Here is a 19619-nt window from a genome sequence, read left to right on the forward strand (position 1 = left end):
CCCAGTTCCTGTCCCTGCCCCGGTTCTTGTCCCGGTCCTTGTCCTGAGCCCAATCCCAGTCCCGATCCCGGTTCTGTCCCGGTTCCTCACCCTGATCCCGGTCCCGTCCCGTTCCCGTCCCGGTCCAATCCCGGTCCAATCCCGGTCCCGTCCCGCACCTGCCGGGCCCCGCCCGCCCCTCCCCCCGCCGTGGGAAGCTCGCTCGCCCCTCCCCCCACCACGGACCGAGGGGGGGAGGGGCGGGAACCCCAAAAACAGAGGGGGGGGGGGGAATTTCTGGGGACCCCAAAATTCGGGGGTTTGGGAGATTTGGGGGGATTTTGAGGATTCTGGGGATTTTTTGAGATTTTTTTGGAGGATTTTGGGGATTTGGGGGAGATTATGGGGATTTTCCTGAGGATTTCGGGGGTTCTGGGGGGATTTTGGGTGCCCCTGGATTTTGGGGATTTTCGGGCGATTTTGGGGATTTTTAGGGGGGTTTCCGCGGATTTTCAGAGGATTTTTAGGATTTCTGGGATTTGGGGGTTTCCGAGGTTTGGGGGCATCTTTGGTATTTTCGGCATTTTGGGGATTTTCCGAGGATTTTGGGGCTCCCTGGATTTCAGAGATTTTGGGGATTCGGGGATTTCGGAAGGATTTTGGGGGAATTTCGGGGATTTTGGGGGAATTTCGGGGATTTTGGGGTCCCCTCGTGGGCGTGGCCCCCTCCCCGCATGCGCTTTGGCCCCGCCCCCTCCCCGCACGTGCCGCGGCCCCGCCCCTCCGCGCGGCGCCCCACTCCCATTGGTCAGGAGGCGTGGCCTATATGCAAATGAGCGGCCGGTGAACGGCCGCGTTTATTGGCTGCCCGGCGGGGCGTGGCTCCGGGGGTAGGGGCGCGGCGCTGATTGGCCGCTGCGGGGGCGGGGTGGAAGGCAGCGCTGTGATTGGCCGGGAGCGCGGGCGGGGCGCGGGGGCGCGCTGCCATTGGCCGGGCGGGGCGGCGGGGAGCGCCACGATTGGCGCAGAGCGGGAGGGGCGGGGCCTGGAGCGATGGCGGCGGCGGCGCTGCGGTCCCGGGGCGGCGGAGCGGTGAGAGCGGCACCGGCGGCAGCGGCGGCAGCGGCCGGGCCCAGCGACCCCCAGCGACCCCCAGTGACCCCCAGCGACCCCCAGTCAGACCAGCCAGCCCGGCCCAGTGACCCCCAGTCAGACCAGTAACGCCCAGTAACCCCCAGTAACCCCTCCCAGTTAGACCGGTAACCGCCGGTAACCCCCGCCGGTGACACCGGCTCGACCAGTAACCCCTGCCAGTAACTCCAGTTAGACCAGTGACCCCTCCCAGTAACTCCCAGTAACCCCAGTGACCCCCCAGTAACCCCTGCCAGGGCCACCAGTAACTCCAGTTAGACCAGTAACCCCTCCCAGTAAATCCCAGTAACCCCAGTAGCGCACAATGATCCCTCCCAGTAACTCCCAGTAACTCCCAGTGACCCCAGGGACCCCACCCAGTGACCTCAGTGACCCCCAATGACCCCCAGTTTGCCCAGTGACCCCTCCCAGTGCCGCCAGTAATTCCCAGTCAGCCAGTAGCCCCTCCCAGTAACACCAGTTAGCCCAGTGACTCCTCCCAGTGACCCCTCCCAGTCCCTCCCAGTGCTCCCAGTTCACCTTTGGACCTTCCCAGTTCCGCCCGGGCCCTCCCAGTGCCCGTCCCAGTGCTCCCAGTGCCCCCCCCACTCCCCTCCCAGTGCTCTCCCAGTCCCCCCCAGTCCCTCCCAGTTGCTCCCAGTCCCCCCAGTCACTCCCAGTCCCTCCCAGTTGCTCCCAGTCCCTGTCCCAGTGCTCCAGTGCTCTCCCAGTGCCCCCCAGTCACTCCCAGTCCGTCCCAGTCCCTTTCCCAGGTGCTCCCAGTCGCTCCCAGTGCATTCCCAGTCTGTCCCAGTCCGTCCCAGTCGCTCTCAGTGCGGTCCCAGTTGCTCCCAGTTCATCCCCAGTTGCTTCCAGTTGCTCCAGTGCTCCCAGTTCATTCCCAGTTTGTCCCAGTTGTTCCCAGTGCATTCCAGTCGCTCCCAGTCCGTCCAGTTGCTCCCAGTGTGGTCCCAGTTTGTCCCAGCGCTCTACCAGTGCATTCCCAGTCGCTCCCAGTTTGTCCCAGTTGCTCTCAGTGCTCTCCCAGTTTGTCCAGTCGTTCCCAGTCACTCCCAGTTCATTCCCAGTTGCTCCCAGTTCATTCCCAGTCGCTCCCAGTGCATTCCCAGTCCGTCCCAGTCCGTCCCAGTCCGTCCCACTCGCTCTCAGTTCATTCCCAGTTGCTCCCAGTTGGTCCCAGTTGCTTCCAGTTGATCCCAGTTTGTCCCAGTCCGTCCCAGTTGCTCCCAGTTCGTTCCAGTTGCTCCCAGTGCATTCCCAGTTTGTCCCAGTCGCTCCCAATGCTCTCCCAGTTTGTCCCAGTCCGTCCCAGTTGCTCCCAGTTGCTCCCAGTTTGTCCCAGTCCGTCCCAGTCCGTCCGTTCTCGGCAATGGCGGCTCCGGGGGGGGGTCAAAGTCCGGGGGGGAGGGGCAGGGCCCGGCCCCCTCCCTCACCATGGCCACGCCCTCCCCGGGACTGGAGAAAATGGGGGGGAAATGGGGTGAAAATGAGGAAAAATGGGAAAAAATGGGGGAAAATGGGGGAAAACAGGGCCCAGACTGGGGTGAAATGGGGTCGGGTGGGGTAAAATGGGGCCAAACTGGTCCAAACTGGTCCCAACTGGGAGCCTGTGCCCCCCCCCCCCCAGGTTCTGGCGACGCTGCTGCAGCCCCGGCGCGGCTACAAGAGCACGTTCAGGGTGAGAGAAAAACCCAAAACCGCCCCGAATCAACCCAAAATATTCCCCAAATGTACCCCAAATAAAACCCAAAATATACCCTAAAGTATACCCCAAAACAGCCCCAAATCAACCCAAAATATTCCCCAAATATACCCCAAATAAAACCCAAAATTTACCCCAAAATATACCCTAAAGCGTACCCCAAAACAGCCTCAAATCAACCCAAAATATTCCCCAAATATACATCAAAATTTACCCCAAAATATACCCTAAAGCATACCCCAAAACAGCCCCAAATCAACCCAAAATATTCCCTAAAACATCCTCAAAATGGCCCCAAAATATCCCCCAAAATGCCCCGAATTTACCCCAAATCTCTCTTGCAGGCCTCGGAGCTGGAGCTGCAGCGCTCGCAGGCCCTGGGGACGCCCCCGGCCCCCCGGGATTTGGTTTTTGGGAAGTTTTTCACCGACCACATGCTGACGGTGGAGTGGGAGCGGGAGCGGGGCTGGGGGCGCCCCAAGATCGGCCCCTTCCAGGACCTGCGGCTGCACCCGGCCTCGACCGTGCTGCACTACGCCGTGGAGGTACCAAAAACACCCCAAAATATCCTGAAATCACCCCAAAAAACCGCTCAAAAAAAGCCCCAAAATCACCCAAAAAATCAGCCCGAAAAACTGCCCCAAAACTGCCCAAAGTTACCCCAAACCAGCCCTTCCCAGGAGCTGCGGCTGCACCCGGCGTCCGCTGCTTTACACTGCGCCGTGGAGGTACCAAAAACACCCGAAATCACCCCAAAAACTGCCCTAAAATATCACAGAAAACAGCTCAAAAATATCCGCAAAAATCAGCTCAAAAACAGCCCCAAAATTACAGAAAATCAGCTCAAAAAATATCCCAGAATCAGCCCAAACCCAGCACCACGCCGTGGAGGAATGGGGGGACAAAAATCCCCAAAAATCACCCCAAAACCAGCCCGAAAAACACCCCAGAAACAGCCGCAAAAAGAGCCCAAAAATGACCCCAAAACCCCCCAAAAACGCACGAAATGCCCCAAATCCGTGTCCCCCCCCCCCCCCCCCCCCGCAGCTCTTTGAGGGCCTCAAGGCTTTTCGGGGCGACGACGACAAAATTCGGATTTTTCGGCCCGAACTGAACATGGAGAGGATGCAGAGATCGGCGAAGAGGGTCTGCCTGCCTGTGAGTGACCAAAAACCCCAGAAATCACCCCAAAATCACCCCAAAATTACCCTGAAATAACCCCCGAGGGGTCTGCCTGCCTGTGAGTGACCAAAACCCCCAAAAATCAACCCAAAAACCCCCAAAATCACCCCAAAATAACCCTGAAATAATCCCCGAGGGGTCTGCCTACCTGTGAGCGACCAAAAACCCCCAAAAATCAACCCAAAAACCCCAAAATCACCCCAAAATCACCCCAAAATAACCCCCGAGGGGTCTGCCTACCTGTGAGCGACCAAAAACCCCAAAAACCCTGAAATCGCCCCAAAATAACCCCCCGAGAGAGTCCAAAAACCCCAAAAATAAGGAAAAAAAAGCCATCCCAGTTTGTCCCAATCCCATCCCAGTCCATCCCAGTCCATCCCAGTTTGTCCCAGTCCATCCCAGTTTGTCCCAGTCCATCCCAGTCCGTCCCAGTTTGTCCCAATCCCATCCCAGTCCCTCCCAGTCCATCCCAGTCCATCCCAGTTTGCTCCCAGTCCCTCCCAGTCCCTCCCAGACCATCCCAGTCCCTCCCAGTTTGTCCCAGTTTGTCCCAGTCCATCCCAGTCCATCCAGTCCATCCCAGTCCATCCCAGTTTGTCCCAGTCCATCCCAGTTTGTCCAGTCCGTCCCAGTCCCTCCCAGTCCATCCCAGTCCATCCAGTCCATCCCAGTCCCTCCCAGTTTGTCCCAGTTTGTCCCAGTCCGTCCCAGTCCCTCCCAGTCCATCCCAGTCCATCCCAGTCCATCCCAGTCCATCCCAGTTTGCTCCCATTCCCTCCCAGTCCGTCCCAGTTTGTCCCAGTTGGTCCCAGTCCATCCCAGTCCATCCCAGTTTCCCCCCTCAGGAGTTTGACGGGGACGAGCTCCTGGAGTGCATCCGGGCCCTGGTGCGGCTCGAGGGGCGCTGGGTGCCCCGGGACCCCCAGAGCAGCCTCTACATCCGCCCCACCTTCATCGGCACCGAGGTTTGGGGCGAAATCCACAGATTTTGGGGCTTTTTGGGGGGATTTGTATTGATTTATATTGATTTATTGGGATTTATATTGATTTATGGGGGTTTGTGGGGGTTTGGGGTGAATTCCGGGGGATTTGGGTGCCCCGGGACCCCCAGAGCAGCCTCTACATCCGCCCCACCTTCATCGGCACCGAGGTTTGGGGTGAAATCCACAGATTTTGGGGCTTTTTGGGGGGATTTGTATTGATTTATATTGATTTATTGGGATTTATATTGATTTATGGGGGTTTGTGGGGGTTTGGGGTGAATTCCGGGGATTTGGGTGCCCCGGGACCCCCAGAGCAGCCTCTACATCCGCCCCACCTTCATCGGCACCGAGGTTTGGGGTGAAATCCTGGGATTTTGGGGCATTTGTATTGATTTATGGGGGTTTATGGGGGTTTTGAGGTGAATTGCAGGGATTTTGGGGCATTTCGGGGTGATTTGGGGGGGATTTTTTGGGGGCTTTGGGGGGAGGTTCTGGGGGGCTCCAGTGGATTTGGGGCGTCCCGTGGGAGATTTTGGGGGGTTTTGGAGGTTTAGGGGAGGATTTTGGGGGGAATTTGGGGGTTTTCAGGTGGTTTTTCAGGCGGGGTTTGGAGCGGATTTTCCGGCAGTTTTTTGGGGTGAATTTCCGGGATTTTGGGTTAATTGGGGGGGGGGTCTCGCCCCCCTGGCCGAGCCCTCCTGTTCGTGGCCGTGTGCCCGGTGGGGCCGTGCTCGTTTTGGGGCATTTCGGGCAGTTTTTGAGGCTGCTTTTCGGGCGGTTTTTGGAGGGTTTTCCGGGCGGTTTTTTGGGGCGAATCTCCGGGATTTTGGGGTCTCTAACGCGCGTCTCCCCGCAGCCCACGCTGGGGGTCTCGCCCCCCGGGCAGGCGCTCCTGTTCGTGGTGCTGTGCCCGGTGGGGCCGTACTTCTCGGGGGCTTCGGCCCCATCCGGCTCCTGGCCGACCCCCAGCAGGTGCGGGCGTGGCCGGGCGGGGCCGGACACTGCAAGCTGGGCGGGTGAGTGACCACTGAGTGACCACTGACCACTGGGAGTGACCACTGACCCACGGGAGAGACCACTGACCCACGGGAGAGACCATTGAGCAATGGGAGTGACCACTGACCCCTGGGAATGGACACTGACCCACGGGAGTGACCACTGACCCATGGGAGTGACCATTGAACAATGGGAGTGACCACTGACCCATGGGAATGGACACTGACCCACGGGAGTGACCACTGACCCACGGAGTGACCACTGACCCACGGGAGAGACCATTGAGCAATGGGAGTGACCACTGACCCCTGGGAATGGACACTGACCCATGGAATGGACACTGACCCATGGGAGTGACCACTGAACAATGGGAGTGACCATTGAACAATGGGAGTGACCACTGACCCATGGGAGTGACCACTGAGTGACCACTGAGTGACCACAGAGTGACCACTGACCACTGGGAATGACCACTGAGTGACCACTGAGTGACCACAGAGTGACCACTGACCCATGGGAATGGACACTGACCCCTGGGAGTGACCACAGAGTGACCACTGACCACTGAGGGGTTTGGGGGTCCTCTGGGGGGGATTTTGGGGGTATTTTGGGCATTTTTGGGGTTTCTTTGTGGAGGGCAGTTTGGGTGTATTTTGGGGCCAGTTTTGGGGTTTTTGGGTTTGTTTTGGGAATTTTTTTGGGGGGGTTTTATTTGGAATTTTTTGGGGGAGGATTTTTGGGTTTTTTTGGGTTTGGTTTCGGGGGTGTTTTTGGGGGTGGGGTTTTGGGTATATTTTCGGGGTTTTGGGGTTTTTGGGGGTTGTTTTTGGGGGGATATTTTGGGGGATATTTTGGGTATTTTGGGGCTATTTTTGCAGTTATTTTTTCCGGGATTTTGGGTATATTTCGGGTACATTTCGAGCTGGTTTTTTGGGTTTTTTTCCCCCAATTTCAGCAACTACGGGCCGTGCCTGGAGCTGCAGGAGGAGGCGGCGGGGCCGGATTTGGGGGCTGTTTTTGGGGGGATATTTTGGGTATTTTTGGGGCTATAATTTTTGCAGTTATTTTTCCGGGATTTTGGGTACATTTCGAGCTGTTTTTTTGGGGTTTTTTCCCCCCATTTCAGCAACTACGGGCCGTGCCTGGAGCTGCAGGAGGAGGCGCGGGCCCGCGGCTGCCAGCAGGTGCTGTGGCTCTACGGGCCCGAGCAGCTCCTGACCGAGGTGGGCACCATGAACCTCTTCGTCTTCTGGGAGCGCCCGGACGGGGGTACGGGGGGGACCTGGGGGGAAACTGGGGGGCTCTGGGGGGTCCTGGAGGGGTTTGGGGAAATTGGGGGGTCCTGGAGGGGTTTGGGGGAAAATTGGGGGGGTTTGGGGGATCTGGGGTGGTCCTGGGGGGGGTTTGGGGGTAAATTTGGGGGGTTTGGGGGTAAATTGGGGGGGTTTGGGGGGTCCTGGAAGGGATTTGGGGGGTCCTGGAGGGTCCTGGGATGTCCTGGGGGGAAATTTGGGGGGTTTAGAGGTAAATTTGGGGGGGTCCTCGGGGAGTTTTGGGGAAAATTTGGGGGGTTTGAGGGGGTCCTAGAGGGGTATTGGGGAAAACTGGGGGGGTCCCAGAGGTGATTTTGGGGGGGGTCCCGGGGAAAGTTTGGGGGGTTTGGGGGGTCCTGGGAGGTGCTGGGGGGGAAATTTTGGGGGTCCAGGGGATTTTTGGGGGGAAAATTTGGAAGATTTGGGGCTTTTGGAGTGTCGTGGGGGGGTTCCTGGGGGTAAATTTGGGGGGAAATTTGGGAGGTTTGGGGGTTCTGGTGGGGATTTTGGGGGGGTCCTGGAGGGAAATTTGGGGGCTCAAGGGGGTCCCACGGGGGTTTGGGGTGGGGGGGAATTTGGGCGGGGGGTCCTGGGTGGGTTTGGGAGGTCCTGGAGGGGATTCTGAGGGGATTTGGGGGGGTCCCGGGGGGGGTTTTGAGGGGGTTTTGGGGGGGATTTTGGGGTCCTGGGGGGCTCGGGGGGGATTTGGGGGCTCCCGGGCGGTTTTGGGGGGTCCTGGGGAGGGTCCCGGGGGTCTCAGGGGGTCTCTGAGCCCCCCTGTGCCCCCCCAGCCCCGGAGCTGGTGACGCCCCCCCTGGACGGGCTGATCCTGCCGGGGGTGACGCGGCAGAGCCTGCTGGAGCTGGCCCGCAAATGGGTGAGGGGCTTTGGGGGGCTGGGAGGGGTCTGGGGGCTTTGGGTGGGCTCTGGGGAGGGGTCCGGTAAATTTTGGGGGGGTCTGGGGAGGAGTTTGGGGCGGTTTTGGCGCAGATTTGGGGCAGTTTTGGGGCGGGATTTTGGCCGGATTTGGGGCGGTTCCGAGGGAGACCCCTCCCCAATTTGTGCCCCCCCCCCAGGGGGAGTTCGGGGTGCGCGAAGCCCCCCTGCCCACGGGCTCGGGGCTGGGGGCGCTCAGGGGGGATTTGGGGCGGTTTTGGGTTGGATTTTGGGCAGTTTTGGGGCGGTTTTTGTGCGGATTTTGGCCGGATTTGGGGGGGTACCTGTGGCCATCGGGACCCCTCCCCAATTTGCCGCCCCCCCAGGGGGAGTTCGCGGTGCGCGAGGCCCCCCTGCCCATGGGCTCCGTCCTGGGGGCGCTCAAGGCCGGGCGGCTCCGGGAGATGTTCGGGGCCGGCACCGCCTGCGTGGTGTGCCCGGTGGGCGAGATCCTCTACCAGGAGCAGGTGCGGGGGTCTGGGGGCGTCAGGGGGGTCTGGGGGCGGCTGGGGGGGATTTGGGGGTCTGGGGGCGGCTGGAGGGGTTTGGGGAACCAGGGGGTTACGGGGTTTGGGGGTTTGGGGAGGATTTTGGGGGTCCCGGGAAGGTTTTTGGGGCGGTTATGGGAAATTTGGGGAGGGGTTTGGGGGGGTTCCTAGGGGGTTTGGGGGGGGGGTGGTCTGGGGGCGTCCCCAATAGGCCAAAATATCCCAAATATCCCCAAAATTACCCCAAAAAATGTACCCAGAAACATCCCCAAATATCCCCCAAATAGCCCCAAAAATATCCCCAAAATTGCCCCAAAAATGTACCCAGAAACATTCCCACAAATATCCCCAAAATGCCCCCAAAATGTCCCCAAAATGTCCCCAAAATATTCCCAAAAACGTCCCCAAAATGCCCCCAAAATATCCCCAAAAAATATCGCCAAAAACATTCCAAAAATTACCCCAAAAATATCCCAAAATTGCCCCCAAAATATCCCCAAAAAATATACCCCAAAACATCCCAAAAATTACGCCAAAAATTGTCCAAAACTATCCCAAAATTTATCCCAAAAATCTCAAAAAAAAAGCCCAAAAATATTCCCAAATATGTGGGGATATTTTTGGGGATATTTCAGGATATTTTGGGGGATATTTGGATATTTTGGGGGGGTATTTTTAGGGATATTTTTGGGGATATTTTGGGGGATATTTTTGGGATATTTTGGGGGATATTTGTGAAAAGTTTGGGGATATTTTTAAGGGTATTTTGGGGGATATTTTGGATATTTTGGGGGGGGGTATTTTGGGGGATATTTTTGGGGATATTTCTGTGGATATTTGGATTTTTTTGGGGGTATTTCTGGGGATATTTTGGGGGTATTTGGGATATTTCTGGTGATAATTTTGGGGATATTTTGGGGGGTTTTGCGGGGGATATTTTGGGGTGTTTTTGGGATGTTTTTGGGGCGATGTTTTTGGGAGGTTTTGTGGATATTTTGGGGGATATTTCTGGGGATATTTGGGATATTTTTGGGGCTTTTTGGGGATGTTTCTGGGGATATTTTGGGGGGATATTTGGGATATTTTTTGGGGATATTTGGGATATTTCTGGGGATATTTTGGGGGATATTTGGGATATTTTGGGGGGATATTTGGGATATTTTGGGGGGATATTTGGGGGTTTTTTGGGGGGATATTTTGGGGTTTTTTTTGGGGGGATATTTTGGGGGGTATTTGGGATATTTCTGGGGATATTTTTCAGGATATTTTGGGATGTTTTTGGGGAGATATTTGGGATGTTTTGTGGGTATTTTTGGGGGGATATTTTGGGGGTCCCGGTGAGCCCCCCGTGCCCCCCCAGGTGCTGTCGGTGCCCACGATGGAGAACGGAGCCAAAGTGACCACGAGGTTCCTGCGGGAGCTCAACGACATCCAGGTGGGGATTTGGGGAGAATCGGGGCGATTTTGGGAAAACTGGGAAAAATCTGGGAAAATGTGGAGGGAAATTTGGGGGAAAATTGGGGGGAAATCCGGGAGGAAATTAGGGGGAAATTTGGGGAGAAATTTGGGAAAATTTGGGGGAGATATGGGAGGAATTTGGAAGAAATTTTGGGGGGAAATTGGAGAAAAATTGGGAGAAATTTCGGGGGGATTTTGGGGAAATTTGGGAGGTATTTGGGGGGAAAATTTGGGGGAAAATTATGGGGAAAATGGGGGAGAAATTTTGGGGGAATTTAAGGGAAAATTCGGCGGAAATTTGGGGGAAATTTTGGGGAAAATTGGGAGAAATTTTGGTGGAAATTTGGGAGGAATTTGGAGGAAATTTCAGGGGTGTTTTGGTGAAAATTGGGGGGAAAATTTGTGGGGATCTTTATGGGAATTTGGGGAAAATTGGGGGCAAATTTTGGGAAAATTGGGGAGAAATTTGTGGGAATTTTGGGGGAAAATTGGGGAAATTTGGGGGTGGAGAAATTGGGGGGGAAATGGGGGAAAATTCGGGGGAATTTTGGGTAAAATTCAGACAAATGTGTGTGAAACATGCGCTGTAATTTGGGGAGGGGTCCCGGTGCCCCCCGTGACCCCCTCCCCGTTTTTGCCCCCCCAGTACGGCCGCGTGCCCAGCCCGTGGGCCCAGCCCCTGTGACCCCCCCGGACGGGGCCGGGACCCCTCCCCAAAATGCACCAAAAATGCCAAAAACGACCCCAAAAATCCAACGACACTCCGGAGCCTCCTCACCCCCCCCCGGGCGGGGCCGGGACCCCTCCCCAAATTCACCCAGATTCACCCATGGGGGGGGGGATTGGGGCCCGGGACCCCTCCCCAAAATGCACCAAAAATGCCAAAAACCGCCCAAAATTCAACACTCCGGAGCCTTTTTGGGGAGGGGTCCCCAAATCCCCTCCCCCTCACAAAGACCCCAGACCCTTTTTTGGGGAGGGGGGGGGGTCCCGAATCCCCTCGCCCAGCTCAGCCCCTCCCCCCGTGCAATATCTGAGCTGAGCCCGCCCCCTCCCCTGGCCCCGCCCCCTCCCCCCCCCCTCCCCCCCCAGTGCTTGAAAAGCCTTAAACGACCCCAAAAATCCGGGACCCCTCCCCCACCCACCAAAGGTCAGCGGGGGTCGTTAATAATAAAGAGCCATTGATTGATTGATTAATTATTGATTGATTGATTAGTTGATTGATTGATTATTGATTTATCGATTATTGATTGATTGGGGGTAATTGATGGGTTGATTGATTGATTGATTGATTGATTGGGGGTTAACGGGGAGGAGGGGGTGGGCGGGGATGGGGCGTGGCCGAATTGTCCAAAAATGTCAAAAATGTCCAAAAATATCCGAAAATATTAAAAAGATATTTTAAAAATATTTAAAAAATATTTTTTAATTCCAAATGTTCCCAAATATCCCAAAAATTCCAAATATCTCAAATACCCCCAAAATCTCCAAAAATCCCAAATATCCCCAAATGTCCAAAAAATTCCAAATACCCCAAAAAATGCCCCAAATATCTGAAATATCCTAAAAATTCCAAATGTCCCCAAATACCCCAAATATCCCAAAATCCCCAAATATCCGAAACATCCCAAACGTCCCCAAAATGAACTTTTAAGCTTTTTTTTGTTTTTCCAAAAATCCCCTTTATTTCCCCATTTTTTCCCCTTTTTCTTTACAAAACCATCCCAGACAATAAATAGGATTTTTTTGGAGGGGGGCTAATAATAATAATAATAATAATAATAATAGTAATAATATAATAATAATAATAATAGTTGTAGTAGTAGTAGTAATTACAATAATAATTACAGTAATAATTACAGTGATAATTACAGCAATAATAATTACAATAATAACAGTGATAACAACAATAATTACAGTAATAATGACGACGGTAATAAAAATAACAACAATAATAAAAAATTAAAATAATAAAAATAATAATTAAAATTAACAATAATAATAAAAAATAACGTCAGCCGTAATAAAATTACCATAATAATAATAATAATAATAATAAAAATACCGACAATAATAATAAAAATACCAAAATTAATATATAAAAATAACAATAATAATAAAATTACCGACAATAATAATTAAAATAACGACGATAACACTAGAAATAACAATAATAAAAATAAAAATAACAATAACAATAATTAAAGTACCAACAATAATAATAAAAATAACGACAATAACAATAAAAATAACGACAATAACAATAAAAATATCATTAAACCCAATAAAACATCGACATTAATTATTAATCAATAATAATTCCGATTTCCGCGGGCCCGGGAGGGCGGCGCGGGGCTGTTTTGCATAGATTAGAATAATTTAGAATAAATTAGGGCGGGGTCAGAGGCGGTTGCGCAGCAGGACGAGCGCGCGCGCGGCCCAGTCCAGGTACAGGTGCAGCCCCCGCAGCAGCGCATGCGCGGCGCGCACCGCCCCCCACGGCGTCACCTGCGGGGGCGGGGTCACACCTGGCGAGGGGGCGGGGCGCGGCAGCGACAGCCGGGACACCTGGGGGTGGGGGGACAGAGGGGTCAGGGACACACCTGGGGAACACCTGGGGGGACATGGGGGTCATGGGGACACCTGGGGGGCCAGGGACACACCTGGAGGGGGTAAAGGGACACCTGGGGAGAGTGGGACACACCTGAGGGAGTGGGGACACACCTGGGGACACACCTGGGGGTGGGACAGGGACACACCTGAGGGGACGGTGTCACACTTTGGGGGCACACGGGGACACACCTGGGCACTCACCTGGGCTGCGGACGCCCCTTTCCCCAAGCCCCGCCCACCCCAAACCACGCCCCTCCCGCGCCTCTCCCGCCGCCGGTTCGAATCTCGGTCCCGCCTCTTCCTCAAACCCGCCCCTGCCATGCCCTGCCACTCCCCCCCGGTGCACACCAGGTGCTCCAGCCCCGCCCCCGCCCAGGCCCCGCCCCCCGGTGCTCACCAGGTGCTGCAGGTGGCCCCGCCCCCTGCCCAGGCCCCGCCCCCCGGTGCTCACCAGGTGCTCCAGCCCCGCCCCCCGCCCAGGCCCCGCCCCCCGGTGCTCACCAGGTGCTCCAGCCCCGCCCCCGCCCAGGCCCCGCCCCCCGGTGCTCACCAGGTGCTCCAGGCGGCCCCGCAGGCGCTCGAGGCGCCCCCGCAGCGCCCCCAGCGGCGGCTCCAGGCCCCGCAGCGCCGCCCCCGCCCGGCGCAGCCACTCGAGCAGGCGCTGGTAGCGCAGCAGGTCCGAGCCGAGCCGGGGCAGGAGCGAGGAGGCCTGGGGAGGGGACAGAGGGACACTGAGGGGACACTGGGGACATTGGGGGGTCTGGGGGCACAGGGGACATTGGGGTATATGGGCACACAGGGACACAGGGGCACAGGAGGCGCTGGTAGCGCAGCAGGTCCGAGCCGAGCCGGGGCAGCAGGGAGGAGGCCTGGGGAGGGGACATTGGGGACACTGGGGACACTGAGGGGACAGATGGACATTGGGGACATTGGGGACACTGAGGGGACACTGAGGGGTCTGGGGGCACAGGGGACATTGGGGACATTGGGGTATATGGGGACACAGGGGCACAGGAGGCGCTAGCAGCGCAGCAGGTCCGAGCCCAGGCGGGGGAGCAGGGAGGAGGCCTGCGGGGACATTGGGGACACTGAGGGGACATTGGGGACATTGGGGGGTCTGGGGGCACAGGGGACATTGGGGACATTGGGGACATCGGGGTATATGGGGACACAGGGGCACAGGAGGCGCTGGTAGCGCAGCAGGTCCGAGCATGGGGGGACATTGGGGACATTGGGGGGACACGGGGGATATGGAGACATCGGGGACATCAGGGGACATCGGGGGACACAAGGTAAATGGGGGACATTGGGGACAGAGGGACACTGAGGGACATTGGGGGGACACCGAGGTTATGGGGACATTGGGGACAGATGGACACGGATGGACACAAGGACATTGGGGGGACACTGAGGGGTCTGGGGTGTCATTGGGGTCAGGGGACATTGGGGGGACACCGGGGTTATGGGGACATTGGGGACACTGAGGGACATTGGGGACGGATGGACACGGATGGACGCAAGGACATTGGGGGGACACTGAGGGGTCTGGGGGACACTGAGGGGTCTGGGGGTGTCATTGGGGTCAGGGGACACTGGGGGGACATTGGGGGGACACTGAGGGGTCACAGGGGGTCAGAGGACATCAGGGACATCGGGGGGACACTGGGGGGACACCAGAGGGACAGGAGGACGGGGGGGACAGACAGACACTGGGGACATCGGGGTCTGGGGGACACTGGGGACATCGGGGTCTGGGGGCTTCGGGGGGTTGGGGGGACATCGGGGTCTGGGGGCTTCGGGGGTTTGGGGGCCCAGGGGGGTTCAGAGAATTGGGGGAAATGGGGAGGGGGCTCAGGATGAGTCAAATGGACCCAGGGGGGGTCACGGGTGACCCACGGAGACCCCAGACCCACAGAGACCCCAGCCCCATAGAGAGACCCCAGACCCACAGAGCCCCCAGCCCCATAGAGAGACCCCAGACCCAGAGAGAGACCCCAGACCCACAGAGGAGCCCCCAGCCCCACAGAGCCCCCCGCCCCAGAGCGGGACCCCCGCCCCACCTGGATGTTGGGCAGCTCCAGCGCGCTCATGGCCAGCACGGGCAGCGAGTCCATCTTGTGCTCCCCCTCGGCCGGGAATCGCGACTTCTGTCGCGACAGGAACGACACGGAGGGGAGGGGTCAGCCCTGGCCACGCCCCCGCCCCCAAATATCCCTAAATCCTCCCAGGGAAATTGGGGGAAATTTGAAGAGAGTTTGGGGAGATTTGGGGAGGTTTTGGGGAGATTTGGGGAGATTTTGGGAGGTTTTGGGGAGATTTGGGGAGATTTTGGGATGTTTTGGGGAGATTTTGGGATGTTTTGGGGGGATTTGGGGAGATTTTGGGAAGTTTTGGAGGGATTCGGGGAATTTTGGGAGGTTTAGGGGGATTCGGAGGAGGTCTGGAGAAATTTGGGGAGGTTTTGGGGGGTCTCGGGGGGTCTCGGGGCACCCACGAGCAGCTCCAGCAGCGCCCTGGTGCCCCTTTGGGGAGCGCTTTGGGGGGATTTCGGGGTGATTTCGGGGTGATTTCGGGGTGATTTGGGGTGATTTGGGGAGATTTGGGGAGGGGGGATTTTGGGGGGTCTCCGGGGGTCCCGGGGTACCCACGAGCAGCTCCAGCAGCGCCCTGGTGTCCCCCAGCAGCGCCTTGGCCAGGTGGATGACGCTGTCCAGGTCCCCGCGCGGGTCCGGGGGGCTCGGGGGGCGCGGGCGGGGGGCGAGGGCGACCCCCGGGCCCGGCCACAGCCCCGGCCAGAGCCCCAGGAGGGTCAGCAGCGCCCTGAACGGAGCCCCTGCGGAGATTTGGGGTGAATTGAGGGGATTTTGGGACATCTGGGGGGTCACAGCCCCAGCAGCGCCCTGAACGGAGCCCCTGCGGAGATTTGGGGAGATTTTGGGTGATTTTGGGGGGATTCGGGGGTTCTGCGAACGCCGGGATTTGGGTGCCACGGGAATCCCGGGATTTGGGGGAATATTTGGGGGTTCCAGGAACTGCGGAATTTTAGGGAAGATTTCGGGATTTGGGATGCGCGAACGCCGGAATTCGGGGTCCCGAGAGTGCCGGGATTTGGGGAAATATTTGGGGATTTAGGAGAAGATTTGGGGGTTTGGGGCTTTTTGCGAATCGCGGGGTTCGGGGGCGTCCCAGGATTTGGGGCTCCATCCCGAAATTTGGGGCTCCATCCCGGGAATTTGGGAATTCCCGGAAATTTGGGAATCCCGGGGATTTTGCGGCGAATCCTCGGGAATTTGGGGTTCCTCGGGCTCCCGGAGTTGGGGAATCTCGAAATTTGGGGCTCCCTGAATTCGGGGAATCTCCGATTTTGGGGCTCCCGGAATTCGGGGATCTCAAAATTTGGGGCTCCCTGAAATTCGGGGAATCTCAGAATTCGGGACTCCCGGAATTCGGGAATTTTGGGCTCGGGAATCGCGGGATTGGAGGCTCTCGAAATTTTGGGGCTCCCGGGATTTGGGGCTGTCGGAATTTTGGGCTCTCGGGCTCAAGAACTGGGGAAATTTCGGGGTTTTGGTATTGCCGGAATTCGGGGGCTTTCGGCCTCGGAATTTCGGGATTTTGGGGGTCCCCGCGCGCGGCTCTGCCGGGATTTTGGGATTGTCGGAATTTGGGACTCTCGGGATCGGGAATTTCGGGATTTTGGGGCTGCCGGGACCGGGAAAAACCGGGGATCCCTCGCAATTTTGGGCATTCCCAGAATTTAGGGACTCCCGACACGTGGGAATGGCGGAATTTTTGAGGGTGCTCCTCAAACTTTTTGTGCCAACCCGAATTTTTGTGCGATTTTGGCGGAGTTTCCGGCAATTCGCGGCTCCCAAAATTCGGGGATTTGGGAATTGAGGGGAATTTCGGGGATTTGGGGCTGCCGGGACCGGGAGAAACCGGGGATCCCTCGCACTCCCGGAATTTCGGGACTCTCGGGATTTTGGGAATGGCGGGGTTTTGGAGGGGGGCTCCCCAAATTTTTTGAGTTTTTGTGCGAACTCAATTTTTTTTTGTTGTGCGCTCTCTCCCGGTTTTGTGGGGGGTCCTTCCAGCAATTCGGGGCTCCCAAATTTCGGGGTTCCCGGGCGAAATGGGGCGAAAAGGGGTGAAATCCGTCGCCGGCGGGCTGGGGTGGGGGCTGCGGGCGGGGGGCGCGGCCGCGCGTCCTGTGCGGTCCCGGCCTTTGGAAACTTTGATGCGGGGCTGAGTCAGGGGCGGCGGCGGCGGCGGCGGCACCTGCGGAGCCCCCGCGCGTGGGGGGCCCACCCGAGCCTGGGGGGGGGGGGGCGCTGTGCTTGTCCCGAAACCCCCGAAATCCGCCCCAAAAAATACCCCCAAAAAACCAAAAAAACCCAAAAAAAACCCAGAAAAAAAGCCCCGAACGCCCGACCCTGGCCGCGCTCGCACCTGGGCGGCCCCACGCGTGCCCCGACCCCGCTCCCGCCCTGCCCGCCGCCCCCACGCGTGCCCGCGGGCGGGCAGGTGCGCCGGGGCCGTTTGCGGTTTGAGGCGCGGCCGCCGCTGCCCGGGCCCCGCGGCCCCACGCGCGTGGACGCGCCCGGTGCGGTCCGTGGGGTGCGGGGCGGGCGCGCGGGACCCCTCCCCACGCGGGGACCCCCCGGGACCGGACCCTCCCCACGGGGGTCGCGCCGGGATTGTGGCCCCCTCCTCAAGGCTCGTGGCCCCCTGCCCGCCCCACGCGTGTCCGGCACTCACGGGTCATGGCGGGGTCCCGCAGCCGCGCGGGGGTCGCGCTCGGGGCTCCACGCGCTCCCACGGGGTCACCGGAGGTCACCGGGGGTCACGCGTGGCGCCCTCGGGGCCGCTCCCACGCGCGGGTCCCGCTGCTGTCGCCGAGGGTCACCCGCGCCGGGACACCGGGACACCGGGACACGCGGGACACCGGGACACCGGGACACGCGGGACACGCGGGACGCGCTCACGGTGCTGCTCGGGGCGTGCTCCCCACGCGGGACACGCGGGACGCGCTGCCGGTGACACTCGGTCCGGGATTGTCCCCACGCACCGGGACTGTCCCCCACGCACCGTGACACGCACCGGGAGGGTCCCCACGCTCCGTGACCCGCTCGGGGATTGTCCCCGTTCTCCGGGATTGTCCCCAAATCGCCGGGACGGTCCCCACGCTCCGTGACCCGCTGCCCCCGCTCCGTGACCGGCTCCCCACGCTCCCCACGGTCAGTGACCGGCTCCCCACGCTCCGTGACCGGCTGCCCCCGCTCCCCACGCTCCGTGACCGGCTCCCCACGCTCCCCACGGTCAGTGACCGGCTCCCCACGCTCCGTGACCCGCTCCCCACGCTCCCCACGCTCCCACTCCTCTCCCCTCTCTCCCTTTCACGCCCCCCCCCCAAATCCCCTCCCCGCCTTCCTCCTCCTCCTCCTCCTCGCTCCGTCCGTCCCCCCGCGTGCCGTGGGGGGCCGGCTCTGTCCCGGGCCCGCTCCGGGTCTGTCCCGCGTGTCCCGGTGTCCCCGCGTGACGCCCGGCGCGCCGCCCGCCCCCCCGCCCTTTATAACGCCCGCGGGAGCCGCCGCGGCCGCGGCCGCCGCCGATGACACATCCTGAGTCACGGCTTTTCCATCCCGCCGGGCCCGGGGGGAGCGAACCCCCCACGGCGGCCCCCGGGACCCCCCCGGCACCCCCGGGACCCCCCCGGGACCCCCCCGGACCCAGCGGGACCGAACCGGGACCCCCCGGACCCAGCGGGACCGAACGGGACCCCCGAGAGGAGGAGCGGAAAGGGGCGCGCCTGGGGGGGGGAACGGGGACGGACCGGGACCGAACCGGGACCGGGGGCAGCGAAACCCCCCCCACGGCGGCCCCCGGGCACCGGCACCCCCGGGACCCCCCCCGGGACCCCCCCGGACCCAGCGGGACCGAACCGGAACGAGCGGGACCCCCCCAACAGCGACCCAAACCGGGAGGGACGGACGGGACCCCCGAGAGGCGGCGGAGGAGGGGAAGGGGCGCACCTGGAGGGGAGGGATGGACCGGGACCGAACCGGGACTGGGGAATCGGGAGAGAATCGGGACTGGGGCACCGGGACCGGGAGCGAACCGGGACCGGGGGTACCGGGGCCGAAACTCGGCCGGGGCGCACCCGGACCTGTCCCACACCGGGACAGGGGGGACCGGGAGCGAACCGGAACCAGGGGTACCGGGATCGGTCCCGAACCTGGACCGGCAGTACCGGGAGCGGGACCGAACGTGGAGCAGGGCGCACCTGGATCTGCTCCGAACCTGGACCGGGGGACACCGGGACCGGGGCAGAACCTGCGCCGGGATCGGTTCCGAACCTGCACCGGGAGTACCGGGGTCGGTCCCGAATCTCCTCCAGGGCGCCCCTGGAGCAGGGCCGAAACCGGACCGACCGGTACCGGGAGCAGGGCGCACTTGGACCTGTCCCGCACCTGGACCAGGTGTACCGGGATCGGTCCCGAACCGGCACCGGCGGTACCGGGAGCGGGGCCACACCTGGACCGGGGGTACCGGAACCGGCACCGGAGCCCGAACCCGCCCCGGTACCGCAGGGTCCGGCCCGAGAGGGGGTCCCGCGGCCCCGCACCTGGACCAGGTGGGACCGGACCGGACCGGGCCGGCACCGGAGGGATCCCGAGCCTGGGGGGTTCCGCTCCCGAACCGGGGGGTGCCGACCCCGAACCGGTTCCGCCCCACCGAGGGGACCCCCCCGGTGCCCCCCCCCCGTCTCTGACTCAGCCCCTCCCCCCCCGGGGTTCTCCCCGCTCGCGTCAGCACC

The 19619-nt window shown here is 59.7% G+C and overlaps 2 protein-coding genes across 2 annotated transcripts; one reads left to right on the top strand and one right to left on the bottom strand.

Moving 5' to 3' along the window:
* The first annotated feature begins 1016 nt into the window (after nucleotides 1-1016).
* LOC134433689 (branched-chain-amino-acid aminotransferase, cytosolic-like) lies at nucleotides 1017-11088 on the top strand. The gene is given in 12 exon segments (XM_063182452.1): nucleotides 1017-1071; nucleotides 2759-2809; nucleotides 3178-3378; nucleotides 3881-3991; nucleotides 4861-4980; nucleotides 5855-5924; nucleotides 5927-6014; nucleotides 7121-7263; nucleotides 8099-8184; nucleotides 8570-8710; nucleotides 10092-10166; nucleotides 10836-11088. Coding segments are annotated over 12 exon segments (1164 nt in total). The 5' UTR covers nucleotides 1017-1032; the 3' UTR covers nucleotides 10875-11088.
* Nucleotides 11089-12405: 1317 nt separating this feature from the next.
* Nucleotides 12406-17567, bottom strand: IL11 (interleukin 11). The gene is made up of 8 exons (XM_063182454.1): nucleotides 17544-17567; nucleotides 17252-17443; nucleotides 16932-17116; nucleotides 16627-16721; nucleotides 15451-15635; nucleotides 14863-14949; nucleotides 13353-13511; nucleotides 12406-12757 (listed from the first exon to the last, which is right to left on the bottom strand). Exons 1-8 carry the CDS (start codon nucleotides 17565-17567, stop codon nucleotides 12590-12592), a joined length of 1095 nt encoding a protein of 364 aa, XP_063038524.1. The 3' UTR covers nucleotides 12406-12589.
* Nucleotides 17568-19619: the final 2052 nt, after the last annotated feature.

This window comes from Melospiza melodia, unplaced genomic scaffold, assembly GCF_035770615.1.
Source record: "Melospiza melodia melodia isolate bMelMel2 unplaced genomic scaffold, bMelMel2.pri scaffold_236, whole genome shotgun sequence".
NCBI lineage: Eukaryota > Metazoa > Chordata > Aves > Passeriformes > Passerellidae > Melospiza > Melospiza melodia.

Excerpts from the sequence above, each read along its gene's own strand:
- IL11 (XM_063182454.1), bottom strand. The coding sequence starts at position 17,567 with ATGACCCGTGAGTGCCGGACACGC. Across the intron at positions 17,444-17,543 it reads CCCGTGAGTGCCGGACACGC|GGGTCCCGCGCGCCCGCCCC; the intron begins GTGGGGCGGGCA and ends CCGCGTGGGGAG. Across the intron at positions 14,950-15,450 it reads GGGCGCTGCTGGAGCTGCTC|AAGTCGCGATTCCCGGCCGA; the intron begins GTGGGTACCCCG and ends CTGTCGCGACAG.